This window comes from Hemitrygon akajei, chromosome 3, assembly GCF_048418815.1.
Source record: "Hemitrygon akajei chromosome 3, sHemAka1.3, whole genome shotgun sequence".
Classification (NCBI taxonomy): domain Eukaryota; kingdom Metazoa; phylum Chordata; class Chondrichthyes; order Myliobatiformes; family Dasyatidae; genus Hemitrygon; species Hemitrygon akajei.
In genome coordinates this window covers 54,450,533-54,475,998 of record NC_133126.1, presented here as the reverse complement: position 1 = coordinate 54,475,998, position 25,466 = coordinate 54,450,533, and the positions used below count along the sequence as shown (strand labels likewise).

Here is a 25,466-nt window from a genome sequence, read left to right as displayed (position 1 = left end):
TGACCCTGTCGGACGAGACGCTGGTTGCGCTTGGAAAGCTGCGAGACGAAATCTTAAAGGAATTTAAAACCGCTGTCAAACAGAAGACAAACTGGATCGGATCAACGACAAAGTGGACAAACATGCTGAACACTTATCTCGCATCAATTCGACTTCTGAAGATTTAGAAAGTCGTGTTCGATACTTGGAGACTCTCTGTTCCAGCTTAGAGGAAAAATCTAACAAACTTCTTTCCAAAATGGTGGATCTCGAAAATCGTAGCAGACGCTGTAACATCAGAATTCTGGGATTACCAGAGGCGACTGAAAAGGGATCAACCGTGAAGTTTTTCGCCGAGTTTCTCTGTGAGTTATTCGGGAAAGATTTGCTTCCGAAGCCGCCCGAGCTCGAACGGGCACACAGAGTTTACGTTCCCCCCCGGAATTCTGGGCTCCCGCCCGCGACCAGTAATCTTGTGTTTCCATCAATACCAGGTAAAACACAGTCTGATCATAGAGGCGAGTCGCAGGGGGTCGCTTCCCTTCAAGGATACAACCATTCGCTTTGTGGAAGATTTTGCACCCCAGACCTTAAAGATGCGCGCTGAGTTTAAAGGCGCAATGAAAGTGCTTTTTGATCGTGGTTTCAAACCTTCCCTTCGTAACCCTGCTGATCTACGAATCAAGCTTAATACCGGGAAATATAAGTGGTTCAAATCAGCGAAGGAAGCTGAAGCGTTTGTGGCAAGTCTTCTGGCTATCCAGCCATCTTCGGAATCTGATCGGACCTCATAAAATGGTGGATAAGTACTCCTCGTAGTAAAATTACTTTCTCTGGACTCGGAATTCACTTGAATCACTGGGACATTATTCATTGAAACTTTAAGGGCCGTTGACAATCTCTCCCGGGATTTGGTGTGTGTGTAATCTATTTTTATTCTTGTATAACTTTACCTACAGAGTTCTGCAACTACCGTAGATTTTGCACTACAGAGCGCACCTGATTAAAAGCCGCTGGCTCTAATTTTAGAAAGAAAATCAATTTTGTACTTGTACAAGCCGCACCGGATTTTCGGCCGCAGGTGTCCCACGTTGTAATATGAGATATTTACACAGAAAGATATTACACGTGAGGATTTTTTAACTTTTAATTAAATCCATATGGTAACATAAACAAATACATATTGCAAATGCTTTTTTTCGAACCGTGCCTGTAACGCGGCTACTTTTAAATATACGTTGCGTATACTTTTTTACTGAACAACATTCCAATATCTCCTAACGACTGGTAAAAAATATATATACTGCAGCCTACCAGGAAAAGTTATTGATCGCCTTTAACTTAAAAGCAGCGTTTTGGCTCCGCTGCTCGCCCCCCGCCTTCCCGTTTATCGCAAACCGGTATTTCCCACAAGATGCGGCGAAACCGGGTGTGACGTCATAACATCCCGGGATGTAGTACAGAAAACAAGTATAGTTAAAACACTTCTAACTTTAACTAACAAATGAATTACTAAGCGAAAATATTATAAACTAAATAACTGCCATAAAGGCAGCACAATGCTTTTCTTCGAGTGTTTTCCATGTTGATGAGGGTGAGTACAAATGACTGATTTACAATAATTTAATTGTGAAAGTGCGCTTGATTTATCGTACAATTTCATTGGACCTCTGTGAACTACTCATCAATTTTATTGGTCTACTGTTACGAGGCAAAATGTTTTTGGCGGCATGAAAAAAAATCATGCATTAGCCGCACCGTAGTAAAGGCCGCAGTGTTCAAAGCTGTTCAAAATGTGGGAAAAAAGTAGCGGCTTATAATCCGACATCTACGGTAATTCTAACTTGTTTTGGAGGTTGGAAGTCTTTAGTGAAGGTCTCCCTGTTTGTCGGTTCACAGTTCAACTGCTGATTTATTTTTCCTTGGTTTTAAATATTTATTTATTTTACCTTTTCTTTTCTTCACCCCTTTTTGCTAATCTCTGAATTTTCTTCTCCCTTCTCTGTAAATGGTTGATAAACACTCGTCTTGAATTTATAACTTTCCCCTTCCTCTTTTTTTTCTTTTTCCTTCTTACCTTTTTTTTCCCCTTTCTCTTACTTTATTCTTCTATAATGTTTTGCGGGTAGGTTAGTTTTGGTTTTCTTCCGATTTTCTCTGTATTAAGTTGTATATCTCTGCAGAAGGTGTTCTAATCTGTAGTTATGTTTTCTAGTGCATAAACTAGTTATTATTTGCTATAATATTTATACGGAAATGTTGTTAATGACACAGATCTGGAAGTTGTATTTGGGTTAATTTTTTCGGTAGAACTAGCTACTTGTTTTGGTAGCCGTCTAGTTTTGGGTTGTGCGGGAGGGGTGGATTTTCCAGTTCCAACATCTCTTTATTGCTTAGGACATGTTTTTATATTTTGACCTTACGAATCTATGTTTACATCTCTGCTCCCAGACTGCTATTGTACTGCTTGACTTTTTATATGCCTGCTGCCTTTTATGCATTAGTAATTGATAATGGCTAGTGCACTTAAATTCGTGAGCTGGAATGTAAAGGGACTGAACCACCCAGTTAAAAGGAGGAAGGTATTCTCACATATCAAACAACTCAAAGCTGACATTGCTTTCCTTCAAGAAACTCATATTCGTTGTTCTGATAACTCCCGGCTTCTGTCAAAGTGGGCGGGTCAGCATTTTCATTCATCCTTTGCCGCTAAAGCTAGGGCAGTTTCCATTCTTATTAATTCAAATATTCCTTTTGAACTCCATAATAAAATATCTGATACAAATGGCCGTTTTATTATTGTTTCTGGTAAACTATATAACACTAAAGTTGCACTAGCAAACCTGTATGCCCCCAACTTTGATGATGTTAACTTTTTTGAACGGTTTTTTTTTCCTCACTACCAGACTTAAACTCATACTCTCTTATATTGGGTGGTGATCTCAACTGTTGGTTGGATCCTAAACTGGACCGATCGTCCTCTGTTACCAGATCACCTACTAAATCTGCCTTAGCTATTCAATCGGTTTTTAATTCAGATCTAAAGATCCATAAGGTCTGGGGACCTTTTATCGAGTACTTTCATAACCTTCCTCTTGACTAGGGTTTTTTTTTCTTTTCGGTCCCTTGCTTTCAGCTCCCTTTTTTTTTCTGGTAGTAGGCATTATTATCCTCTGTTGCTAAGTGTATTCACAGTCTGGGAGTTTGACTGTCCGGATTTATACTCTTTATACTGTGTGGTGGTTGGTCTGGAGTTGTTTTTTTCTCGTGTTGTGGGGCTTGGGGAGGTCGCTAAGCTCACTTGTCTTTAATTTAGGTGCTTTTTTTGTTAAATTTTCTTCCTTTGTAGCATATTGTTATTGTATGCTTAATCTCGCACTGTATTAATGCTCCTCATTGGGATTTGGGGTTTTTAATTTTGTAAAATGTTTTGAAAAACTAATAAAAAAAATTTAAAAATAAAAAAAAGATAAATTGAAGCATAACATTCTTCATATTATCAAAATGCAACTTAAGAAATCCCAAAAATATTTGTGATTCTGCTTATTGATCAAGACCATCTTGCTGGTGTTAAGTGTAGATAACAGTATTTAGTTTTAACAGAACCAAACTTAAAGCCAGCTCTGAAGAATGTGTTGTTCGGAAAGTTGACACAATGCAAATCAAACCACAACAGCACGATTTGTTCTTTAATTATGTACTTGCTTCAAGTAAGTTCATTTGCAGTTATGCTTGTCTTTGTTGTGATGCTCCTTTTCAACTATTTTACTACCACCATCACACTACCATCCTGATGCACCATCAATAACTCTCTCTGAGACATAAAGGCGAGATATCGGCTTTTATTGACTGGAAGAAGGAACAAGCAGTGGTTGACCACCATACTACATCCTGGAGACTGAGAGGCCGGGCTCAGGCCTCAATCGCCTTTATACCGGGGTCTGTGGGAGGAGCCACAGGAGCAGTCAGTGGGGGGGGGGGGCGTGTCCAGACTGGTATATGTAGTTCACCACACATCTCAAGGTTTACAGCAGTATTGGTCAGGACAATATAAATGCAGATGGTGCATGACAACCACAGATGCTTTAATTTGCACATTAAAGGAAAGCCAAAAACTGAACCATATTTTACATGGAAAACTTAGGTCCATCAATACCACTTACTTCTTGTATGCTGTTTTTACATTATAAGATGCAGCAGTGTTCAGAATTGGAATACCGAGGTCCATGTAGATTTGCTTCCATACAGAACCACTGTCAATCTGCAGAAATAAGCAGAACTTAGTGGCTGTATTGCATAAATCTTTCATCAACAGTCAAAATCTAAAATAGTTAATCTAATTTTCTACATCAATACAAGCAAACACATGACTCTAGTCAATTAGAAATAAAGTTTCAACAAAAAGTCTTTGACCTGAGACATTAACTTTGTTTTCTATTTTCCCAGATGTGGCCAGATGCTTCCAGCATTTTTTGTTTTTATGTCAGAGGTAATGATGCTCAAGGATTTGTTATTTAAATATTACTGAGAACTCTCAATGTTAGTGCAAACATATATATGCAAGTTTTCAGAAATAGTAACAGTTTTCATCAGATTGTCAAGAGACAATCTGAAACTCTATACAAAGAAATCTTGCATACAAGTTTTAAAACATGTACATTAGGGAAAAAAATTGCAAAGGCACTTTCAGCTAAAATGATTTCAATAAACAAGAAGTTCCATGAGTACACAAAGAGCTATATACAAATATTCTATTGATGACTTAATCATTCTTATTTAACAGAGTGATTCACTTGAACTGACAACTATTGTCACTTACACACTCAGCCCTACAGTATACTAATGGACCAGTAAGTCAATGTTTCACTTCTTTTGCCAAAATTAACTGGGCAGCACACTAGTTCATTTAAAGACTCCATGAGTAGGACTTGGCACAAAAGGCGTTAAGTAACAAAGTTCAAGGTGAAGAAAATACGCACAGCTAGAACACTGATGAAATAATTTGCTGAGGCAATAACATAACAGGCAAAAACGGAAATGGGTTTCTGAAGAATTTTCAGGTGAATGTTCTGTTCCCAAAAATAAAGGCTGCATTGTTTGACTTTGTTCTGCGAAATAAGGCAGCCAAAAGAAACAGGTATCAAGAGGGAAAACTGCTAAGAAATGGTGATTGTAATAAACAGGATTTAGCACAATTATGTAAATAAATATATACACTGGTACTAGAAAGTTTGTGAAACCTTTAGAATTTTCTCTATATCTGCATAAATTACCTAAAATGTAATCACATCTTCACATTTAAGTTCTAGATTAAGAGAACCTAACTGAATAAATAACACAAAAAACATTATACTTGTTCATTTATTAAGAAAAATGATCCAATATCACATGTATTTGTTGGAAAAGTATGCAAACCTCTAGAATTATCAGTTCATTTAAAGGAAAAATTAGTCAGGTGTTTCAGGGATGACAATCAAGTTGAGTGTGGGAGGCCCTGCCCTATTTAAAGAACATAAACTTGGGTCTTCAATATCCAAGTCTGATCTTCATCACACAGATTTTTGGAAGTGTGCCGTGCCTCAATCAAATGAGATTTCTGAGGACCTCAGAAAAAAAGTTCTTGATGTTCTCCAAGCTGGAAAAGAACACAAACCAATTTCTAGAGTTTGGACTCCACCAATCCAGTCAGGCAGAAATGGAAGAAATGCAACACCATTGTTACTCTCCCCAGGAGTGGTCAACCAACAAAAATTATTCCAAGAGCAAAGTGTATAATATTCCAGGAGGTCATAAAGAACCCCAGGATAATATCTAAGGAGCTACAGGAAACTCTTGCATTAGCTAATGTCAGTGTTCATGAGTCTACCATCGGGCAAACACTGAACAACTATGGTGTGCATGGCAGGATTGCAAGGAGAAAGCCACTACTCTCCAAGAATATTTCTGCCCATCTAAAGTTTGCTAAAAACCACATGGATCAGCTAGAAGGTTATTGGAAGAATGTTTTGTGGACAGATGAGTCCAAAGTAGAACATCTTTTATTTAAATGAGAAGCATTATTTGGCAAAAACAAACACTGCATTTCAGCATAAGAACCTCATCCAATAAACATGGTGGTGGTGGAGTCATGGTTTGGGCCTGCTTTGCTGCCTCAGGACCAAGATGGCTTGCCATCATAGAGGGAATGATGAATTCTGAATTGTACCAGCAAATTCTACAGGAAAATGTCAGGGTATCCATCCGTGAACTGAAGCTTAAGAGGAAGTGGGTCATGCAACAATATATCAACCCCAGACACACAAGTCAGCCTAGCAAAAAATGGTTAAAACTAAGGAATTACACATTTTGGAATAGCCTAGCCAAAGTCCTGACCTTAATCCAATAGAAATGTTGCAGATTGACCTGAAGCAAGCAGTTCACACAAGGAAGCCCACCAACATCTTGGAGCTTAAGCGATTTTGTAAGGAGGAATGGCCTAAAATTCCTCCAAGCTGATCAACAGTCACTGGAAACATTTGATTGAAGTTATTGCTGTACAAGGGGGCCACACCAGTTACTGAAACGCATACTTTTTCCAACAAATACAAGTAATATTGGACCATTTTTCTAAAGGATGGATGGATGGATAGTTTGCGTTATTTATTTAATCGGTTCTGTTTATCTAGTTTTAGGTCTGACATGAAGACCTGATCACACTTCAAGTCACATTTGTGCAGAAATAGAGACAATTCTAAAAAAGTTCACAAATGTATTAGCACCACTGTACTTTACTCCAGGGTAAAGCAAAAGGCCATATTAATTGGGATGAGAACAACCTGGATAAACTGGAATCAAAGGTTGACGACAAAGATGTAACTGAACAACAAGAAGCCTTTAAGTGAAAGACATTTTAGGTACAGCTCAGATATTTCCCATGATAGAAAAGAGTAGGTAAATTAAAGTTTGAGCTCTTTAGAGTCCAAAAAGTCAGCACAGAACTAGGCCTTTCAGTCCATCTAGTTTATGCCAAACCATTTAAACTGCCTACTCCCATTGACCTCCCCCTGGACAGGCCCTCTGTGCCTCTACCATCCATGTATTTTTCCAAACTTCTCTTAGACATTGAAATCAAGCTCACATGCACTAGTTTGTGCTGGTAGCTCATTCCACACTCTCACAACCCACTGAGTGAATAAATTCCCCCTCATGTTATCCTTAAATGTTTCGCCTTTAACCCATGACCTCTGATGGTAGTCCCACTCAACCTCAGTGGAAAAAGCCTGCTTGCATTTGCTGTCTACACCCCTCATAAATTTGCATATCTCCATCAAATCTTCCCTCAATCTTCTATGTATGAAGGAATGAAGTCCCAATTTTGTATAATCAGAAAAGGCAGAGCTAAAAACATGATAAATGTTACATGAAAACCATGCTGATTATAAAATGTTCAAAGAAGATTTAAAAATAACGAAGGAAAACAGAACATGAGAAGATAAGCACCAACATGAAAGAGAACACGAGAAGATAAGCACCTTATATATATGAGAAGGTGCCTATGGAATAAAAGGGGCAACACCAAGACAGTTAGAAAACAGGCTTCATAAACTAAAAAAAACTAACAGAACAGAGTAACTTTCAGATTGGAAAACAATGCAAGACTCCTAATGGATCTGTATTGGAACTACTACAGCGCTTGATTTTGATGATTTGGGCTTTGGCATTCAAGGCACTATCAGCTGTATCCCCAGATAACACAAACTTGGGAGGCATAGCGAACTGTGAGATATGATAGAATGATTTTGATGGTACAGGAGATCATTCAGCTCTTCATGTTGATGTCATCACCACTAGAACAACTCTCTAGTTCCACTTACTAACTGTTCTTCTATGGCCTTGCAATGTTTTGTCCATCATATTCACCTAATTCCTTTTTGAAGGCCACATTGAGTAAGCAGTGCACCACAGATTCCAACCAAAACCTACATGAAAAGTGTTTCCTCATGTAATTCTTCTATTCTTTTCTCCTTTATTTTCTACCAGTAACCTCTAATCTTCAACAAAAAAGAAAATACTTCCCATTTTCCTCTTGATCCAGACCCCTCATCATTTGATATACATGTATAGTTAAAAAAATGAAAATGTGGATAACTGTTATTGGTGAATGAAATTTTATTGAGGGTATTGATTTATGAAATCTTTTCTTATTAGCTTTAGGTAATCCATCACTTTCTGATGTCCTGAAATGCAAACAGAGCAGAACAGTAACCAGGCAGCACTTGCATTTGTAGTTCATGCTAGCATTGAGATTTTTGTATTTGTTGCTAAGGGCAAAAAAAAACCACAATGGACAGATGTTATAACATTTGTGTGCATTTTATTTCCATGATTACTCTTATTGTTATCTGTTAAAATACTATGCTAAAGAGCTAAAAAATCAAATTTTTGAACCATTATAAGGAAGGTCATCAGAGTTAAATTAATTAAACAGAAAAACATTTGCTCAATAAAATAAAGCAGAGCAAAATAGTTGCAAACAGCCAAAAGTTGCACTGAATAGACAGCTTGGTCCACAAAAAATCAGAATGTTAACATTATCAGTACTGAATTTGTTAAGTGCTGCCTGTAAGTGTGGGCAAAACTGAAACAGTGAACCAAGATGCAATGTGTCTGTTTAAATTAAGTCATAAATATAATCTTTGGGGTAAGACACTGAAAACATTAACACCGAATATTGGCATATGTCTATTCATTAAATATATTTCCTGTCTAGTTTATATACATTATCTGAAGATTGCACTAACAAAATACAAATTTGGATAAAACAGTGTCAGTGTAGCCATATCTCTAAATGAAAAAAGAATTATTAATCAACAATGCGTTATGGAGGTGTTTCTCTGGACAGCCTTTATTAGTCTATCACTTTTTGTTATACTCATAAAAGGATGAAACATAACCTGTATTATCTAAACAAAAACCAAAAATACTGGAAGCATTTAGCAGACCAGACAGTATCTGACAAAATAGAAACAAGAGTAAATATTTCAAGCCCGAACTTTCTAATGAAGAATTTCACACCTGACACGTGAATTCTCTTTCAACAGATATTGCCTGGCCTGCTGAATGTTTCCAAAATTTTCTGTTCAAGATTTCCACCATCTGCAGTTTCTTTGATTTGAACAAGAAATTTTAAAAACAAGCAAAATTCTAGTTTGCATTTATGAAAAGCACATGCATGCAACAAATGAGTAAGATTCAACCCTTTAAACTCTGGCAGATTTAAGACTTTTATTGTTATAGTTTTCTCCCAGGATGGCTTTCATAAAATACAGAGTGAAATCAATGGAATACTCTGTTGTGATGGAAATAACTGGTTCTTTGAGTCTCAACAGTAGAGGCCTGGACACACACAGTTTTAATAATAAGGAATTTATTTACAAGGGGAAGTCGGGTCAACACAAGCAACTACAATACACAGGAAGCGGTGTGGGGACAGGGTACGGTTACACATACAAAGAACAAGGGAAAAGCACTACAACAGCTATCCCCCTTGACCTTGGATAGCCGCAGCTCCCTTACCAGGACAAACGATAGACCTTCCCAAGCATAAATCAATGCACTTACCTCCAATGTGGTGGTCTGTAAGAGAGGGCGAGCCAAGGCCAAGTCTCACCTTTTAAAGCATGGCGCTGGGCGAGATAATCCAATTAAGGTGACCAATAATTTAGGTGTGCATTGATTAGTTGGGAGGGACCAACTGTTGATTGGCATGTGGTGTGTCCTCCGACCAGCCAGGTGGCAGTGCGTCTGTCACGTGGCCGGTATCTCTGGATACATACTCCAAAAGTATAATTTTTGTATTTCATCACTCAGAACTCCTGACAATCCTCAAAAGATAACACGAAGCCCAACTAAATGGAATGGAACTTCCGTTATTCACATCTATCTGTCAAGTATATGTAGCTAAGGATTACAGCTGACACGATTTGGTATTAAGGCATTCACACATAATTCAAATAAATAGAAACAGAACATTAGACAGAGCACACAAAACATGATATACTTTTTAAAAAGTAAAAATTTAGTCATTAACTGGTAAACTGCACTAGTATTTTAATAATTCTACATAAAGTACAATACAAAATATTGTCAAAAGTAGAATAATATAGCTATTTTTAAGAGTAAAAATCATCTTCAATATTTGGAGTTCAATAATATAGCTGTATATTTTCAGTTGAGTAAGTACAACTTACTCAACTGAAAAAGTATTTGTAAATACTTGTAAGGATTCAGCCCCCAATCCTTTGTTCACATGAGTATTACAACTAGGGGTCTTGAACAATTTAACTGAGAATTTTTATTTGTGAATCACATCCTCCTATTTCACAGTCCAGCCAAAAAATGTGATAATTGTAAAGCATGAAAAATTAAAAATTAAAAAACTGAAATGTCTGCAGTTTAAAAGTATTCACCCACCACCCCCCCCCGCTCCCTTTCCTCAGTACTTAGTTGAACCAACTATTACAACCATTCATCTTTTTGGATAAGTCTCTATTAGCTTTGCACAATGTGATGAAGCAAGATTTGCCCATTCCTTCTTGCAAAATTGCACAAGCTCTGCCAGGTTAGTTGGCGAGCAGCAGTGGACAGCAATGTTGAGGTCTTGCCAAAGATGTTTGATCGGGTTAAGATCAGGACTCTTGACATAAGGACATCAATTTTCTCCATTTCAAGCCACCCCATGGATGGTCTGGCAGTGTTCTTTGGGCTGCTGCCTTGCTAAAAGAGAAACTTCCTCCCCAGTTGCAGCTTTCTGGCAGAGGCTAGCAGGTTCTTAATCCAAGATTTCTCTGTATTTACCAACATTCATCTTCCTATCAACCCTGACCAGATTTCCAGTCCCTGCTGCTGAAAAGGATCCCCATAGCATGATGATACCCCACCATGCTTTACAGTAGGGATGTTATTACCTGGCTGATACTCAGAATTAGATTTAGTGTTAAGACAAAAAGGTTCCACTTAGTCTCATCTGACCACAAGACCTTCTTCCACATACTTACAGTATCTTCTAAGTGACACTTTGCAAAGTCTTTATGGGCAGTGGGTATTTTTTTAAGCCACGGCTTCTTCCTTGCCACTTCCCCATAAAAACTTATTTTGTGCAAGGCCTTAGAGATTGTGAAGCTATGAAATGCATCTCCAGTTGCAGCCACTGACTTCTGTGGCTCACACACAGTGATTGTTGGCGTCATAGTAGCTTCTCTTACAGTGCCATTCTTCTCTGGTAACTAAGTTTAGAGGGATGGCCTTACCTAGACAGTGTGGCTGTGGTTTCATATTTTTTTCACATTTTCACTACACGGAGCTCCAAGGTATGTTCAATGCCTTTGAGATGGTCTTGTACATTCCCTTAATTTGTGCTTCTCTATTATCATCTCCCTGACTTACAATACATTTTTGCCTTCCTTTTGGTTTTGTCTGTTGAAAATCTATCATACAGAGCTTACAGAGAGAAGGGGTATTTATTCTAACAAATTCATTGAAAAACAGGTGATCCTCCAATTTTCTACATCAACAAATTGGGTGAGTTGTTTATCTAAAACACTTGAAAAAAGTTAGCTTGTAATTACAAACAGGATTAATATTTTTTTCAGCCCCACAATTTTGGACTTCTATTTTTAGTAAATCGATGATAGATTTTGGAATTTTTCTTATGATTTGACATGATGCACATTATTTCGAAATTAGTTCAAAAATTCCCACTTCAATATATTTTAAAATTAGAAAATGAGACAGTAAAATGTGAAAATAGTTGTGGGGGCTGAATACATTTTCAAGGCACTGTAAAATTAAATTGAACTCACATTGTCACATCCACCATGTTGATACACCAGTCTGAAGAGTTTGAAAAGATTCAGGTCCTTGTAGCCTAGTACTGGTGGTTTATTGATAGGTGTTCCTGGAAAATATAATACAATTGGTTACTGATTTAAAGATTTTTTGAATACGAAGAAGTAAACATAACGTCATATTGTTTCCAAGAGTTCATAATATGATCAACCATATTGGTATTTATTCTAACTATGGTGATGGAAATATTCACATACATCAAACATCACAATTATAATGTCCAAGCATATCAATGGTAAACCACAGCTGAGCACATCACTCAGCTAAGTTTTTGCAAATTAATCTATTTTGTGGTGAATGAAATATATTTTTAAAATTCAATAGCATCCACTATCAACATTTATGGTACTGATATCGTAGTATCATTGAAAAGCAGCATGGGTTGAAAGCTTTCTTTAGGTCAAGAATACAGTGTTATGTATACAAATTAACCACAAACTTGTGTGAAAACAAAAAAAAAAGCCCTACAATCACAGAAGTACTTTTGACATCACTTTCACCTGTTATATCTGAACAAAATTAAAAACATTGTACCATTAATACTTTAAAATATGCATACACAATACAAATACAGGCTTCACTTTTAAGAAAAGTCCTTACCTCTATCCTCCATGAATTTGTAGAGTTGTTGCAAGAAATTGTCTCTCTCTTCTGGATCTAGCTCCTCCTCTACCTAGTGATAGACATATTAACAATCACATGATATTAAAAAAAAGCATCTTGTCTAGTGCTGTGAAGTCATCACTTGAACGGGTATTTATAAATCCAATTACAACATCTTGCACAGCTGTCAGACTCTGTTGATACTGGAATACAGTTTAACAATCAAATAAATAATACACTGGTTTATTTTACAGATACTAAGCATCAATGGCAAGGCCAGCAGGATCTACCCATTTCTACTGGCAAAGGTGGTGGTGATGTGCCATCTTCATCAACTACTGCAGTCCTCCTGGTGAAGGTAATTGCACAATTCAGTGAAGTATGCAATTTAAGGAAAGACCCAAGAGTAGACATGCAAGATAACATAAGCAGGCTACAGAGATCGCAGATGGGTTTAACTACCCATCCACATTCAACAAATGAAATATGATGTCGGGAAAATGTGAAATTGCACAATATGCTTGATTTCAACATACTATAGGTCTCCACTCACATACTGGTAACACCAAATATATGAGTTTCCTACCTCTAGGAGGGATTACCGAATTGGTTTTCCTGCCAATATGGTCATCATTATAAGGACCTTGTAACCAAGTGTAAATTCCAGTTGCCAAAGTGGGATATGGGTTACTGGACTGATAATTTAATTGATGAGCCATCATCATAAACCAAACAGCTGATTCATCAACAGAACATGCAAATTCCCTTCTGTCTGTTTTGGTCTAGAGATGTGGAAGACACAAAGAAATTCTGTTACATAAATTACCAGAGGTTTACTATTAATGCATTCAGTAGCCAAATTGGTACAGCTTAGTATCTTGTTTAAATACATTTTCCAACCAAAATAAGCATTGATCTCAGAAAGCAGACTGATGACTAAATTGTCAATTGCAAAATGGGTATCTTACTATCTTAATCCAATCATTATTAGAAGTCAGACAGCCTGTAGTTACAGTAATTTTTATTTTATTGCAAGATCCTCATGATACTGGTCCAATTGTACAACACAGAAAACAGGCCCTTTGCCCGCTGCATCCATGCTGGCCTTTTTCCCACATACTAAATCCATTTGCCTGCATTAACTGCTTCTATATTTTGCTTATTTAAATATTTATACTCTCATAAACATAGTGATTATATTTGACTCCACCACCTTGTCTGTCAGTAAGTTCCAGGTATCAACTCTCTGTGAAATTCATTTCCTTCAAATTTCCATTCAAACTCCTCTCTCCCTTCCCTAAACCTACGTATATTTTTGATACTCCTACAATGGGAAAAGAATTTCAATTATCTTTCCGTACCTATCAGGTCATTCCTTTGTGAAGAAAACAAGCCCATCCTATCCATATCTTGTCATAACTAAACTCCTCCAGACCAGGCATCACCCTAGTGCTCTCTCCAGCACAACCAGATCCTTCCTATAGCGTGGCAATAAGAAATGCACGTGATACTCCAAGTGCATTCAAACTAATCCTCCACTGTAATCATAAATAGTTTGCACTGGATTATAATCAGCATGCCAATTATAAAATGGATCCTAAAAATAGTTCAGTAGCTACAACTTGACAGGTATTTCCCCAAAGACATAATGGGATCATCTTGTAGAAATCATGCTGCTACCATGTAGTTGACATTGGCCTATTTTTAACTGCACCATATTTAACAAGACTGCAGTAGAAATTTGATCTTCTATCTGCTCCAGAGCGAAGTGCTGGCAAAATTCAAGGCGAACTATTACTTAGTTATCCCTATACATGCCAAAGTGATCACTGCATAAACAATTCCAATTTATTACTTCAGGAAGGACCATTGGCTATCTCTCTTTATCCAGTTTATTGTAAACACATTACAATAATCAGATATACGTGTATATCCACTTTTAGAATGTGGCACATGCAATACTGAGATGTGATAAATATGTTAAAAGTAAAATTTTCATTGTATGAGGGTAACTAGAAACAAATGACAATTTTATTGTTAAAAATTATTTGAAAGGCAATTAGAACAAAAACATTTTATTATTTCAAAATTACAGTCGGCCCTCCTTATCCATGGGGGATTGGTTCCAGGACCCCTCGCGGATACCAAAATTCGCAGATGCTCAAGTCCCTTATTCAACCTGTCGCAATCCGGTGGACCTTAGGACCCAGTGGAACCCCAGACCTTATTTAACCTGGTTCAGTGCCGTGGACATTAGGATCTGGCGCCAGAGCTCTGAATGTGCAGTGTTTCTGTTCACGAAAATAATCATGATCACGATTGAAAATAAAGTGGAAATAATAAAGCAATCGGAAAGAGGTGAAATGCCATCAGTCGTAAAAGCGTTAAGCTACGTTGTTCAACGATCGGAACAATTTTAAAGGATAAAGTGAGAAAGGCTCTGCCCCGATGAAAGCTACAATTATTACTAAGCAACGCAGTGGTTTAATTATTGGGTTTTGGGTTTTTGATCCTCCACGTCAACCCGGCATGGTGGAGAGCGCACTCGACAGTGATCTGTCACTAGATCGAACTTTGGAACTTCCCGAGCCCGGCGCTGAAACATACGTTCTTAAGTGTTTTATATGCATAGAAAGGTAAAATAAATACTATATACTAAGACAAACGTTTGACTGACGCTAAATAATACTGGATGTACCTGTTCCGAATTACTTTGTAAGAGAACCGATTTTTTTTATCCCGATGCACGATAACCCACGCACATCCTCCCGTGTACTTTAAATCATCTCTAGATTACTTATAATACCTAATACAATGTAAATGCTATATAAAATGGTAGTTATACTGCATTGTTCAGGGAATAATGACAAGAAAAAAGTCAGTACATGCTCGAACAACAAGTGCTGGAAGAGCACTTCCTGGTTTTCGCGATTCGTGGTTGGTTGAATTCGTGCATGCGGAATCCGCGGATAAGGAGGGCCGACTGTATACAACATTAAAGTTAAAATACAATCTAGCTGTACGAAATCATATATAGTGTTAACTTTCCACAAGTATTTCCCCATTAGCTTAGAAATGTTGCTTTTTAAAATTTCAGTCTTGCTCTTTGGGCCTGCAAAAGTGAACTCAACATTAATTTTATGTCATAGAAAGACTACTTAATAACATGGCAAACATCCACACATTGTCTGCGAAGCTGCTGAAATGTCTCCAGTAACATTCCAGCAAACTTGCTTAGGAAACCTGATAGGAAATGGGACACCCAATTATTTCAGATTGAACACATAGCAGTGTACAAAAAAAAATTTACTCCTATACAGCAGTCTTGATTATAATTTTATTCAAGGAACAAGGCTTTCCCTGGCATGAGGCTTGATGTTACATTGATAATATAAAAGCTTCTGTTCCACATAATCAAAAAAAAAGTAATTCAGTCAAGAAGTCATCTCTGACAAAGTAGTGTCAAGAAAAAAGCCTCTCCATCAATGTCGCAAAAACAAAGGAGCTGGTTGTGGATTACAGGAGAAATGGAGAAGGGCTAACCCATATTGACATCAATAGATCTGGGGTTGAGAGGGTAAACAGCTTCAAGTTCATCAGCATCCACATCACCGAGGATCTCACGTGGTCTGTACACACAGCACCCCTTTCACCTCAGACAGTTGAGTAAGTTTGGTATGGCCCACAAATCCTAAGAACTTTCTACAGAGACACAATTGAGAGCATCCTGACTGGCTGCATCACTGCCTGGTATGGGAACTGTACCTCTCTTGATTGCAGGACTCCAGAAAGTGATGCAGACAGCCCAGCACATCTGTAGTTGTGAACTTGCCATGATTCAGAGCATTTACAAGGACAGGTGTGTAAAAAGGGCCCATAGGATCATTGGGGACCCAAGTCATCCTAACCACAATCTATTCCAGCTGCTACCATCCAGGAAGCGGTACCACAGCATAAAAGCCAGGACCAACGGGTTCTTGGACAGCTTCTTCCACCAGGCCATCAGACTGATGAGCTCACATTGATCTGAGTGTACTCTATATTACATTGACTGTTTTATTTATTATAAACTACTATGATTGCACATTGCACATTTAGAGGGAGACGTAAAGATTTTTACTCCTCATGTATGTGAAGGATGTAAGAATAAAGTCAATTCAATATTGTTTACTTGAGACTGAAAATGGATGCCATTTTCTCCGCTTTCAACTTATTTTACTTTCAAAATGTAGTGCATATGAATTAAAATGCATTTTCACGTACATTCATTTCAAAATCTAAACTTAAGAACTTCATTGGTATTAAGACCACTCGGATCTACTAATTTCACAAATGCTAACTTTACTGCCAAGAGCTTAAAATGAAGTGGCTTTCAATGTTTTGGGGTGTTTATTGTTGGAATATTTATGAAATGCCATTGTGATATTTCTTCATCCCACTTGACTTCAGATTTTACAGTAATTCAAAGACACAATAGCTACATCCAAAAATAATGAAACTTCAAGCCAAATATTATAACAAATGAGAGCAACAGAAGGCTATACAACTTCAAGCATGTTTTGCCAGTCTTTAAGGTTACAACTAATTAGTTCTTAATCTCAGCTCCATTTTTCTGCCTGACCCCTACAAACCCAGGGTCTAAAAATCTCTATGCAAAAAATCTCCACAGACAACTGAAAGAACAGACTCCTCCCTCTCCTCTCACTTTTAAAGAGCAATGCCTTCTCTAGCAGCTATGCCTCTTCAGGGAAACACAGTCTCAGGATCAATAATGACAAATCCACTGAGATCTCATACATGTCATTATGATCATTACCCATTTTAAATTCCAGGGTGAAGTCCCAATCTTAACTCATAAAATAGCTTCTTTATGCCTAGAATCAAGCAAATGGTAACTTCAATTATAAAATGTTAAAATTATTTTTAAAATTTTCAGGATCAACTACAAAAACCATTTTACTAAAAGAAATTACTTGTGGATGCTTCATTTTATATATCGTTCTAAAGAGCAACTGATTTCACATGACAGATTCTGATCTTGAGTTGAGGTGGAAAAATCACTTAATAAACAAAACTGAAAAACTGGCCTACCTCTTGTTTCTTTTCCTCATGGTCTTCATCATTCTCTGTTTCCTCTTCCTCTTCATCACTACTTGAGGATTCTAAGATGACACTCATGTCTACTTTCCAGCTCTCAGGAACAATCCGTTGCTGATGGAATTTGAGAGCTTCTTCCAGGGCTACAAGTAACATTTTTATTACAGTACATGATTATCATTAAAAATAAAATCACAGAACTTAACAGTATATCAGAGCCAATCAGCAGATCATACCTAAGCATGTACTTTGAAAGGGGTTTTGAATTATTTCCACAGTTTCACTTGCTCCACAGTTTTGCAATTTATTTCCCTATGCAAGTACATAATTAATTTTTGAAAGGCAAGATTAAATCTGCTTCTTCTGCATTTGTTGTAACAATATTCTGAAATAGCGCTAGTGAGATCTCATTCTGCAGACTAGAGTAGATCATGGACCAATGCCAATCAAGTGGACACCTGCAGCAGATTTACCTTCCTCCCAAAAGATGTCCAACATCTAAAAGACCAAAACAAACTGGATTCAACCCACTATTTGTGCTTACCACCCACAATCTGCACCCATCTGCACTTAACTAGGCCAGAGGGATTCTCAAGCTAACTCTCTACACAAAGTGGGCCTAAAGGCATAGTGAGACACCCATGTGAGGTACTGATACAAATATCAGTACACATGGAGCCACATTCACAAAGCAAGTTTCACCATGTACAGAAATGATTCCCTATATTATAAGACCAATATAACTTTCCTGTATAAGAGACTGGATACTTCTTTGTGAATTATTTTGCATTTATCTTAGAACATGATGCTCAATTAAAAAAAGTATGCCTGTTTGTGAATATTATTTTCTGAAGTATTCCATAGAACTTGCAAAGAGAAATGCCATTTAGTAAAGTATTCCAAACTAGTTTTTATGATTCACACAAACCTCTCCTCAAATATCTTTAACAAATTTATCAGCATAGCTGTACTCTCTCATAAATTTTTAAACAAACTTCCCCCATCTTCAGTGATCATTTCAATTACTGCTTGGACCACATCACTATAGAGATTAATATGAATTCTTTACTGATTTATCAGTGAACATCTTAAGAGGATGGCAAGAAGCCACACCAATAAGAAACATATTTGGCTTCCCTGTTGTTCTAATACAATACTTGTAAAAACACCACTGCACCTTTGCCAATGTCTCTGTATCATTTGTATAGTAAAGAACAGAACGCCACACACTATTCCATACATGATTTAACTAAGCTTTAATAGAATGCATTTTTCTTCTTTTTCAATTCTATACCACTAGAAATGTTTTACTTCTTTCTTGACTTTAAAAATCCAAAGTTAATAGTATGCATGTTAAGATCGACATTACCGGATGCTCTTTGAAAACACAATTAGAGAAGTCACAAAAACAAGGTAACAGGAGGACTAAGCCATAGTCCTTCAAGCTTGGTGTGCTATTCACTGTGATCATGGTTGACACGTGCAGCAACAACTTCCTGAACATAAAGAATGAATATTACCCAGTCTTTATTTACAATATGGCATTATAAAGCACACTCTACAATCTTTTTTCCCCACACTAAGTGCAGAATATCACCATTGAGGAAATTATGCTCTTAGGGCCTATGACAAACATTGAGCAGGCTGAAGACATTATTGAAGTTATACATACACTACTCCTCTCAGAAAATTTTCACTGTTCCAGAATCATACGTTTATTCTCAAGTGTATCATTGTTTGCTGCTTCTGAATGAAGCTACAAAATAGTATAACTACAGGCAGTTCTGTTTCAGAAATTTAAATTCACTACTGTCAACTAAGACTGGTCAACCTTATATCTTATTTTGTAGATGGAATCCACTTGCACTTTCATTAGTCAGCTGAATTCGTGCAGTTAAAATGATGATTTTACCAAAATTTTTATATGTCTTTCAAAATATCCCTATTTTTTAACTAAGACGTTCTTCGATCAGGTTGAGTCCATTATTTCATCATTTGTTTGGAATATAAAAGACCAAAAATTGCTAAATATCATTTACAAAAATTAAAAAAAGATGGAGGTCTTGCTTTGCCTAATTTAAGAATGTATTATTGGGCTGTTAATATACGTTATATATGTTTTTTGTTATATTGGGCTGATAGAGATGAATGACCACCTTAGGTTGATTTGGAATTGAATGCTGTGAAACAGTTTCCCTTAACCTCATTATCAGGAGCTTTTCTGCCTATACAACTGGCCAAAATTACTAATTTAAATTTATATCCTGTGATTAAGCAGTCATTACAAATTTGGTTCCAGTTTCGTAATTTTTTTAATCTTAAAAAATTTAAACTTTTTAGTTTATTTTATTGAAATTATTTATTTAAACCTTCATTAAGTGATCCTACTTTTCTTCTTTGGAGGAATTCCTTCACGGATTTGTTCCAAGATGGCCGATTGATGTCTTCTGAGAAATTAGTAACTAAATACTCTCTCTCATATTCACATTTCCTACAGTATCTTCAGGTCAGACACTTCTTACAAAAATACTTAAGTAATTTTCCATATATACAAGATTCTGACCTGTTAGATATTATTTTAAAAATGAATCCTTTAGTGAAGGGTTTTATTGGGAAAATTTATAATTTATTGTTACAGCAGCACAATTACCCTTCACTTAAGATGAAACAAGATTGGGAGAGAGAGCTTAACATGACTTTGATAACAGAAGATTGGTTGCGGATTTTGAAGTTGGTCAATTCTTCTTCAATTTGTGCCAATCACTCTTTAATTCAATTTAAAATTGTACATCATCACTATTTGACAAAGGAGAGACTGTCTAAAATATTTCCTGATGTTGATAGTCAGTGTGACAGATGTAAAACCGAGACAGCCACATTGACACATATGTTTTGGTCATGTTCTGTATTGAAACATTTTTAGAAGTCTATTTTCTCTACAATTTCTAAAGCTTTAAAAATTAATTTACAGTCTAATAAATTGAGAGTTTTATTTGGTATAATTCCTCAATATATTCATGGTATTTCTTCATCAGACCAACATGTAATTGAATTCGTTACATTATTGGCCAGAAGGGCTATTTTGTTGAAATGGAAAGATGCTTCTGCTCCTACTTTGATACAATGGTTTTCCCAGGTGATGTTATGTCTTAGTTTGGAGAAAATCAGAAGTCCAACTTTTGATCCTCGATTCGATTTTGAGAAAAGGTGGGGTTCATTCACCCGCTACTATCATCTGATTTGAGTTAATTAATATGGTTTCCTTCTGATTTTTCTTTAAGTGGGTTTGAGTTGGCAGATTGATGTTTTTTTAATGGAAGCTTGTATGATGTATAGCTGCGGGGGTTGTGCACCCAATGGTTTTTTTTTCCTTTTTTTTAAATTTGGTTTTTAGTTAGTAGGGTTTTTTTTTAAGTTAGTAGGGTTTCTTTTTCCTTTCCTTTTTCTTTCAAAAAAAAATTCTTAACTATTATTATTATTGATATATTGCTTAGCTTTGTTAATCAGTTATTTGCTAATTTAATTCCTTATTGCACATGACATTGACTTAATGTATCTTTTTTTGTCAATCTTCAATAATAATTAATATAAAGATTTTAAAATAAAAATGAACAATATTAACTAAATCAGACAATGCATCAGATTAGTACCATAATCTAGAAAACAATACTTTTCATTAAGGTTTCATAAGACAAGAAGGCAATAACCCTCAAACTGCAGGATTCAAGTTTACTGATCACAAATAGTAAATCCCATTACAGCAATTCACCTCATTACACATGTCAATTTCCTTACCTTGTTTAACGACTAGATCTGGTTTTGAAACTTTGTCCCAATCTAGCTCTCTTATATCCTTTCTTGCTATAGGATAACTGTTGTTTTAAAAAGAAAGATACCAACATTTAATTTAATATAAAGAGAAAAGGATTGTTGCAGAATATATTGCTAGACTTAGCAGTCATAGTACCTGCCACAAAGCAAACTATTTCAATAAATCACTTTTACTAAATGTTTCCATTTATTAACAACATCAGTGATTTCACACTGTTAATATGCACATTTAGAGTTGGAAAAATAAGCACAACATTTCAAATAAGCCTACCAGAATCTTGTTAAATTTAGTGTTCCACTAACTGTATTGCTTAGCAATGAATTGAATGATTTGCATAGAATACCCATCAATCTATGAACATCCCAGAGTGGAGCACCTTAAAATACAGAGCTAAATTTATTTAGTTTACTCATTCTAGTGGACTCCAATATGAAATTAACTACCTTAACTACCAACCAGCACCTTACGATGGAATAACTTCATAGATTTAGTTCTGACTTTAACAGTTGTGAGTGTATAACCAAATGGTTGAATACTGCCAAATAAATTTTTAAGTAACAATTTATAAATGAGAGCAACAATAATTATAATCCTAAAATGTATGAAAATGAAAATAATTGCATGAAGATGAAAATAATTAATTGTCATGTAAGCCTTAGATTCTTAATAGTAAACAAATCTGATGCCGCTGCCATTAAATATTCTATCAAAAGATACAAGCAATTTTTTAAATATTTTTCCTTGCATTAAAAAAATAAAGGCATGAAGCCTTAAATTTGTTACTAGTAAATTACATAAGCACAAGGCTTGTTGAAACCTCCTTTGAGGCAAGGAATCATTACTGTAAAGTTTAATATCCAGAGGAATTAAGTCAATAGTTCATCTTTACAATGAAAATTAGGATCCAAAAGTTGTAAAAAATCAAAGTTGAATATAATCTAAACCCAGTATAGAGTACTTTGGGAGTTCAACAGCAATTATTTTATATGTTTACAGACTTGAAATGTTTGCATGCTTAAGAAAATATTTTTGTTTCTCGAGGTTTCACATTGAAACTTACAATTTGGAGTCTGCAAAAGATCGTACTAAACATTGATCCTTTTTCACAGTGATTTCATCACTGCAGCTTGGAGACAGCACCTGTAATGAAATCAAGTATTTTTAAAAATTTGAAATAGTTGCAATAAGCCAAAACCAAAATGCCAAGAATCTCAGGGGAAATAAATATAATTTTAAGAAAATTCCAAATCATTGCTCATATACAAATGTTCTCCAGAGGAACATCATCCAAATGGAATTATTTTTTTTCAATTTTCTTCTGTCTAAGTTCAAGTCAAAGTTTAACTATGCTAAGAAGTTACCCAAGTTTTCTCAAACTTAAGCAACCAGAAACAAAACCTCAGTCAGTCTGATCCTTCAGTCTTAGTCCAATATGAAACAATTCCCATACACTGTTCAGAAAACATAAAAGTAGATTATGAATTAATTATTTTTTTATTTTTTTTTTTTACAGCTGATCGGCTGACATCAAATTTGGACACAAAATGTACAAGTGGCTTACAGGATGCCATTTACTGTAATTACAGTTTTATAAAGCAGTACTCTATACTCTAATGATCACCCATGTTATTAGTGAGAAAATATGGGTTGAAGTTAAAACGCTACTGCAAAATATTCAGGATCTAACATGGTGATCCGAGAAAATGGGCTTTCTTCCTGCCCTGCAACATATTCCTAACTGATGTGACGATTCAGCTCAATAAAATCACTACTAATTGCAAAATATTTAGGATGGCTGGAAAGAGGAAAATGGAAAAGGAAACTTTTTCTCAACTACATGTGAAGTGCATCATTGAACAAAGAGGGATCGCTGGCATTGAGACCTAATCGCCTGAAGGGTCCTGAAGAGAAAACCAGCAACTTGCGTAAAATTAAAGAATTGTGTGGAAATTTGGGAAATGGTCTAAGTTTGGAACCCATTGTTGATAAAAATAACTCCTATGAAAGGAGCCGGCGAAAGCCTATTTCGCCAGGGTGCACAAGCTCACCACGTGGGAATTAACCGGAAAAGAGGCGAGGGTTAATGGGACACCATTTTTAAATAGCAGAAGCCAGTTTCACAGGATTTCGACAAAGCATGTGAATAATAAAGACAACCCCATGGAAGCCTGACTGTTAAGTTTGAAAGTAACATAAAGATTAGTATTTGCATGAACTTTTGTAGTATACCCATAAGCTAAGATCACAACTCTTTAGTTTTTGTTTGCTAAAGAAAATAAGAAATAAAAATAGGTGGTTATTAAATTGGAGTCTGATGCTACAAGACTTTAGTAAGGTACAAGATGTTAAGATATTAAAGGAAGTGACAATGTAATCGGTAACTGTTTAGATGCTGAATTGAATGTATAACTGTATTACTCTGTAGTGAAAAAAAACTTTTGTATTGTGTTAGATTCTAAAATCCTGTAAGACTCTGTATTACTTCGTTTTTACCAATGGTAAAAACGCGTTGAAGAAAGGGGGTGTTACGCCTGTGCCCCAACTCTGAGGGGCCGAAGGGTACGAAGTAGCCCCCTCCTTTTTGAGAATCGCAAGATCGCTATTAATTCAGGTCAGGAGACCCAGGAAATGAGAGAGAGAGACACACAGAATCCACAAGGGGTTTGGAATGTCCTGGTCCCTCAGCAATACAAAGCCACGGGAAGCGGCCATTGTCTCTTGGAGACAGAATTGTGTATTGAGCACTGTGCTATTCATCGAAGCTCTTAAGGAATGAGCAACGTGGGCTGGTTGGGGGGATGGCATCATCCCAACCTGATTGACATCTGAGACCCCGTGAGTAAGGATAAAAGAAGGTCTGGGGAACAACCCCTTTAGATGCACCAGGAGAAACGCTAGAAATCCCGTGACAGCGTAATAGCGACAGCCGGTGGAAAGCCCACGTGTGTCCTTTTCCATCTGCCTCGGAATTGGTGGGACTGACCACGGAAGACGGCTTAGCTAAAAGGAAAAGGACACCGACGACATTTCCAAGGATCGACATCATAAAAAGGAAAACGGGCAAGTTCTAAACTCCGTCTCTCTCTCCAACCAAAAGCTGCAGCCTGAATGAACTTGAGTGACTTTTATATTTCCATCGGACAATACATTATCCCCTAGACAACGATAGAGCTATTTCTTATTGATTATTATTATACCCGCGCTTTTAGATTTAGTATTGACGACGTATATTATCTGTATGTTTGCATTGATATTATTTTTGTGTATTTTTATCAATAAATACTGTTAAAAATAGTACCATCAGACTTCAACGGACCTCCCTATCTTTGCTGGTAAGTGACCCAGTTACGGGGTACGTAACAATAAGGTCTGGGGTTCTGAAGACCACTGCACTGAAACAGGTTAAAAGACTCTTACTAGGAAATGGTTATCACAGGAGAGCCCAACTTTAAATACATGGATGGAAATTACAATGGACATTTACAAAATGGAGACGATAACAGCATCTGTTAACCATAAGCTGGAATAATTTGATTCATACTGGGGAAAATGGTTTAACTACATAATGCCTCATAGGCCTGACAAATTAATGAATCTGTTGTAAAAAAAAAGATCACTCCCTACTTGTACATAGTTCTTTCCTTTTGCTTGTTTTTTCTTTCCACTCTTTTCTATAAGTGTATACCTCAGATAAATACTTTGTGGAGATGTGTGATACATATGATTATATGATATATATGTACAATGTCTGAAATACATCTTACGGAAATATTTGTTTGATGATGAACTTCAATAAAAAAAATTACAAGAAAAAGGGACTTGAGCATCCGCAGATTTTGGTATCCGCGGGGAGTCCCGGAACCAATCGCCCGCGGATAAAGACAGCCGACTGTATCTGATAAAGTGAAATGTTACCACATGGAGACAAAAAGGCTGAGTTGGGGTTAAAATCACAACCATGATTTTATTTAAATTTCAAGATATATTAAAAGACTAAGTGCCCTAATCTGCTCTTAATTCATTTGTTTGTATGACTTCCAATTGAATCTGACCAGATTATTTCAGAGAA

At 36.4% G+C, this 25,466-nt stretch overlaps 1 protein-coding gene across 5 annotated transcripts in view; it reads right to left on the bottom strand.

Annotated features, from left to right (window-relative positions):
- arid4a (AT-rich interactive domain 4A) overlaps positions 1-25,466 on the bottom strand; it is a 124,903-nt gene that overhangs the window by 53,005 nt on the left and 46,432 nt on the right. For all 5 annotated transcript variants that reach the window (XM_073039932.1, XM_073039931.1, XM_073039933.1 and 2 more), the window contains 6 exons: positions 22,458-22,537; positions 21,361-21,437; positions 17,560-17,708; positions 12,466-12,538; positions 11,820-11,914; positions 4,143-4,240 (listed from right to left, as the gene is read on the bottom strand). In XM_073039932.1, coding sequence (XP_072896033.1) covers positions 4,143-4,240; positions 11,820-11,914; positions 12,466-12,538; positions 17,560-17,708; positions 21,361-21,437; positions 22,458-22,537 — 572 coding nt within the window. The remainder of the gene's footprint in view (positions 1-4,142; positions 4,241-11,819; positions 11,915-12,465; positions 12,539-17,559; positions 17,709-21,360; positions 21,438-22,457; positions 22,538-25,466) is intronic.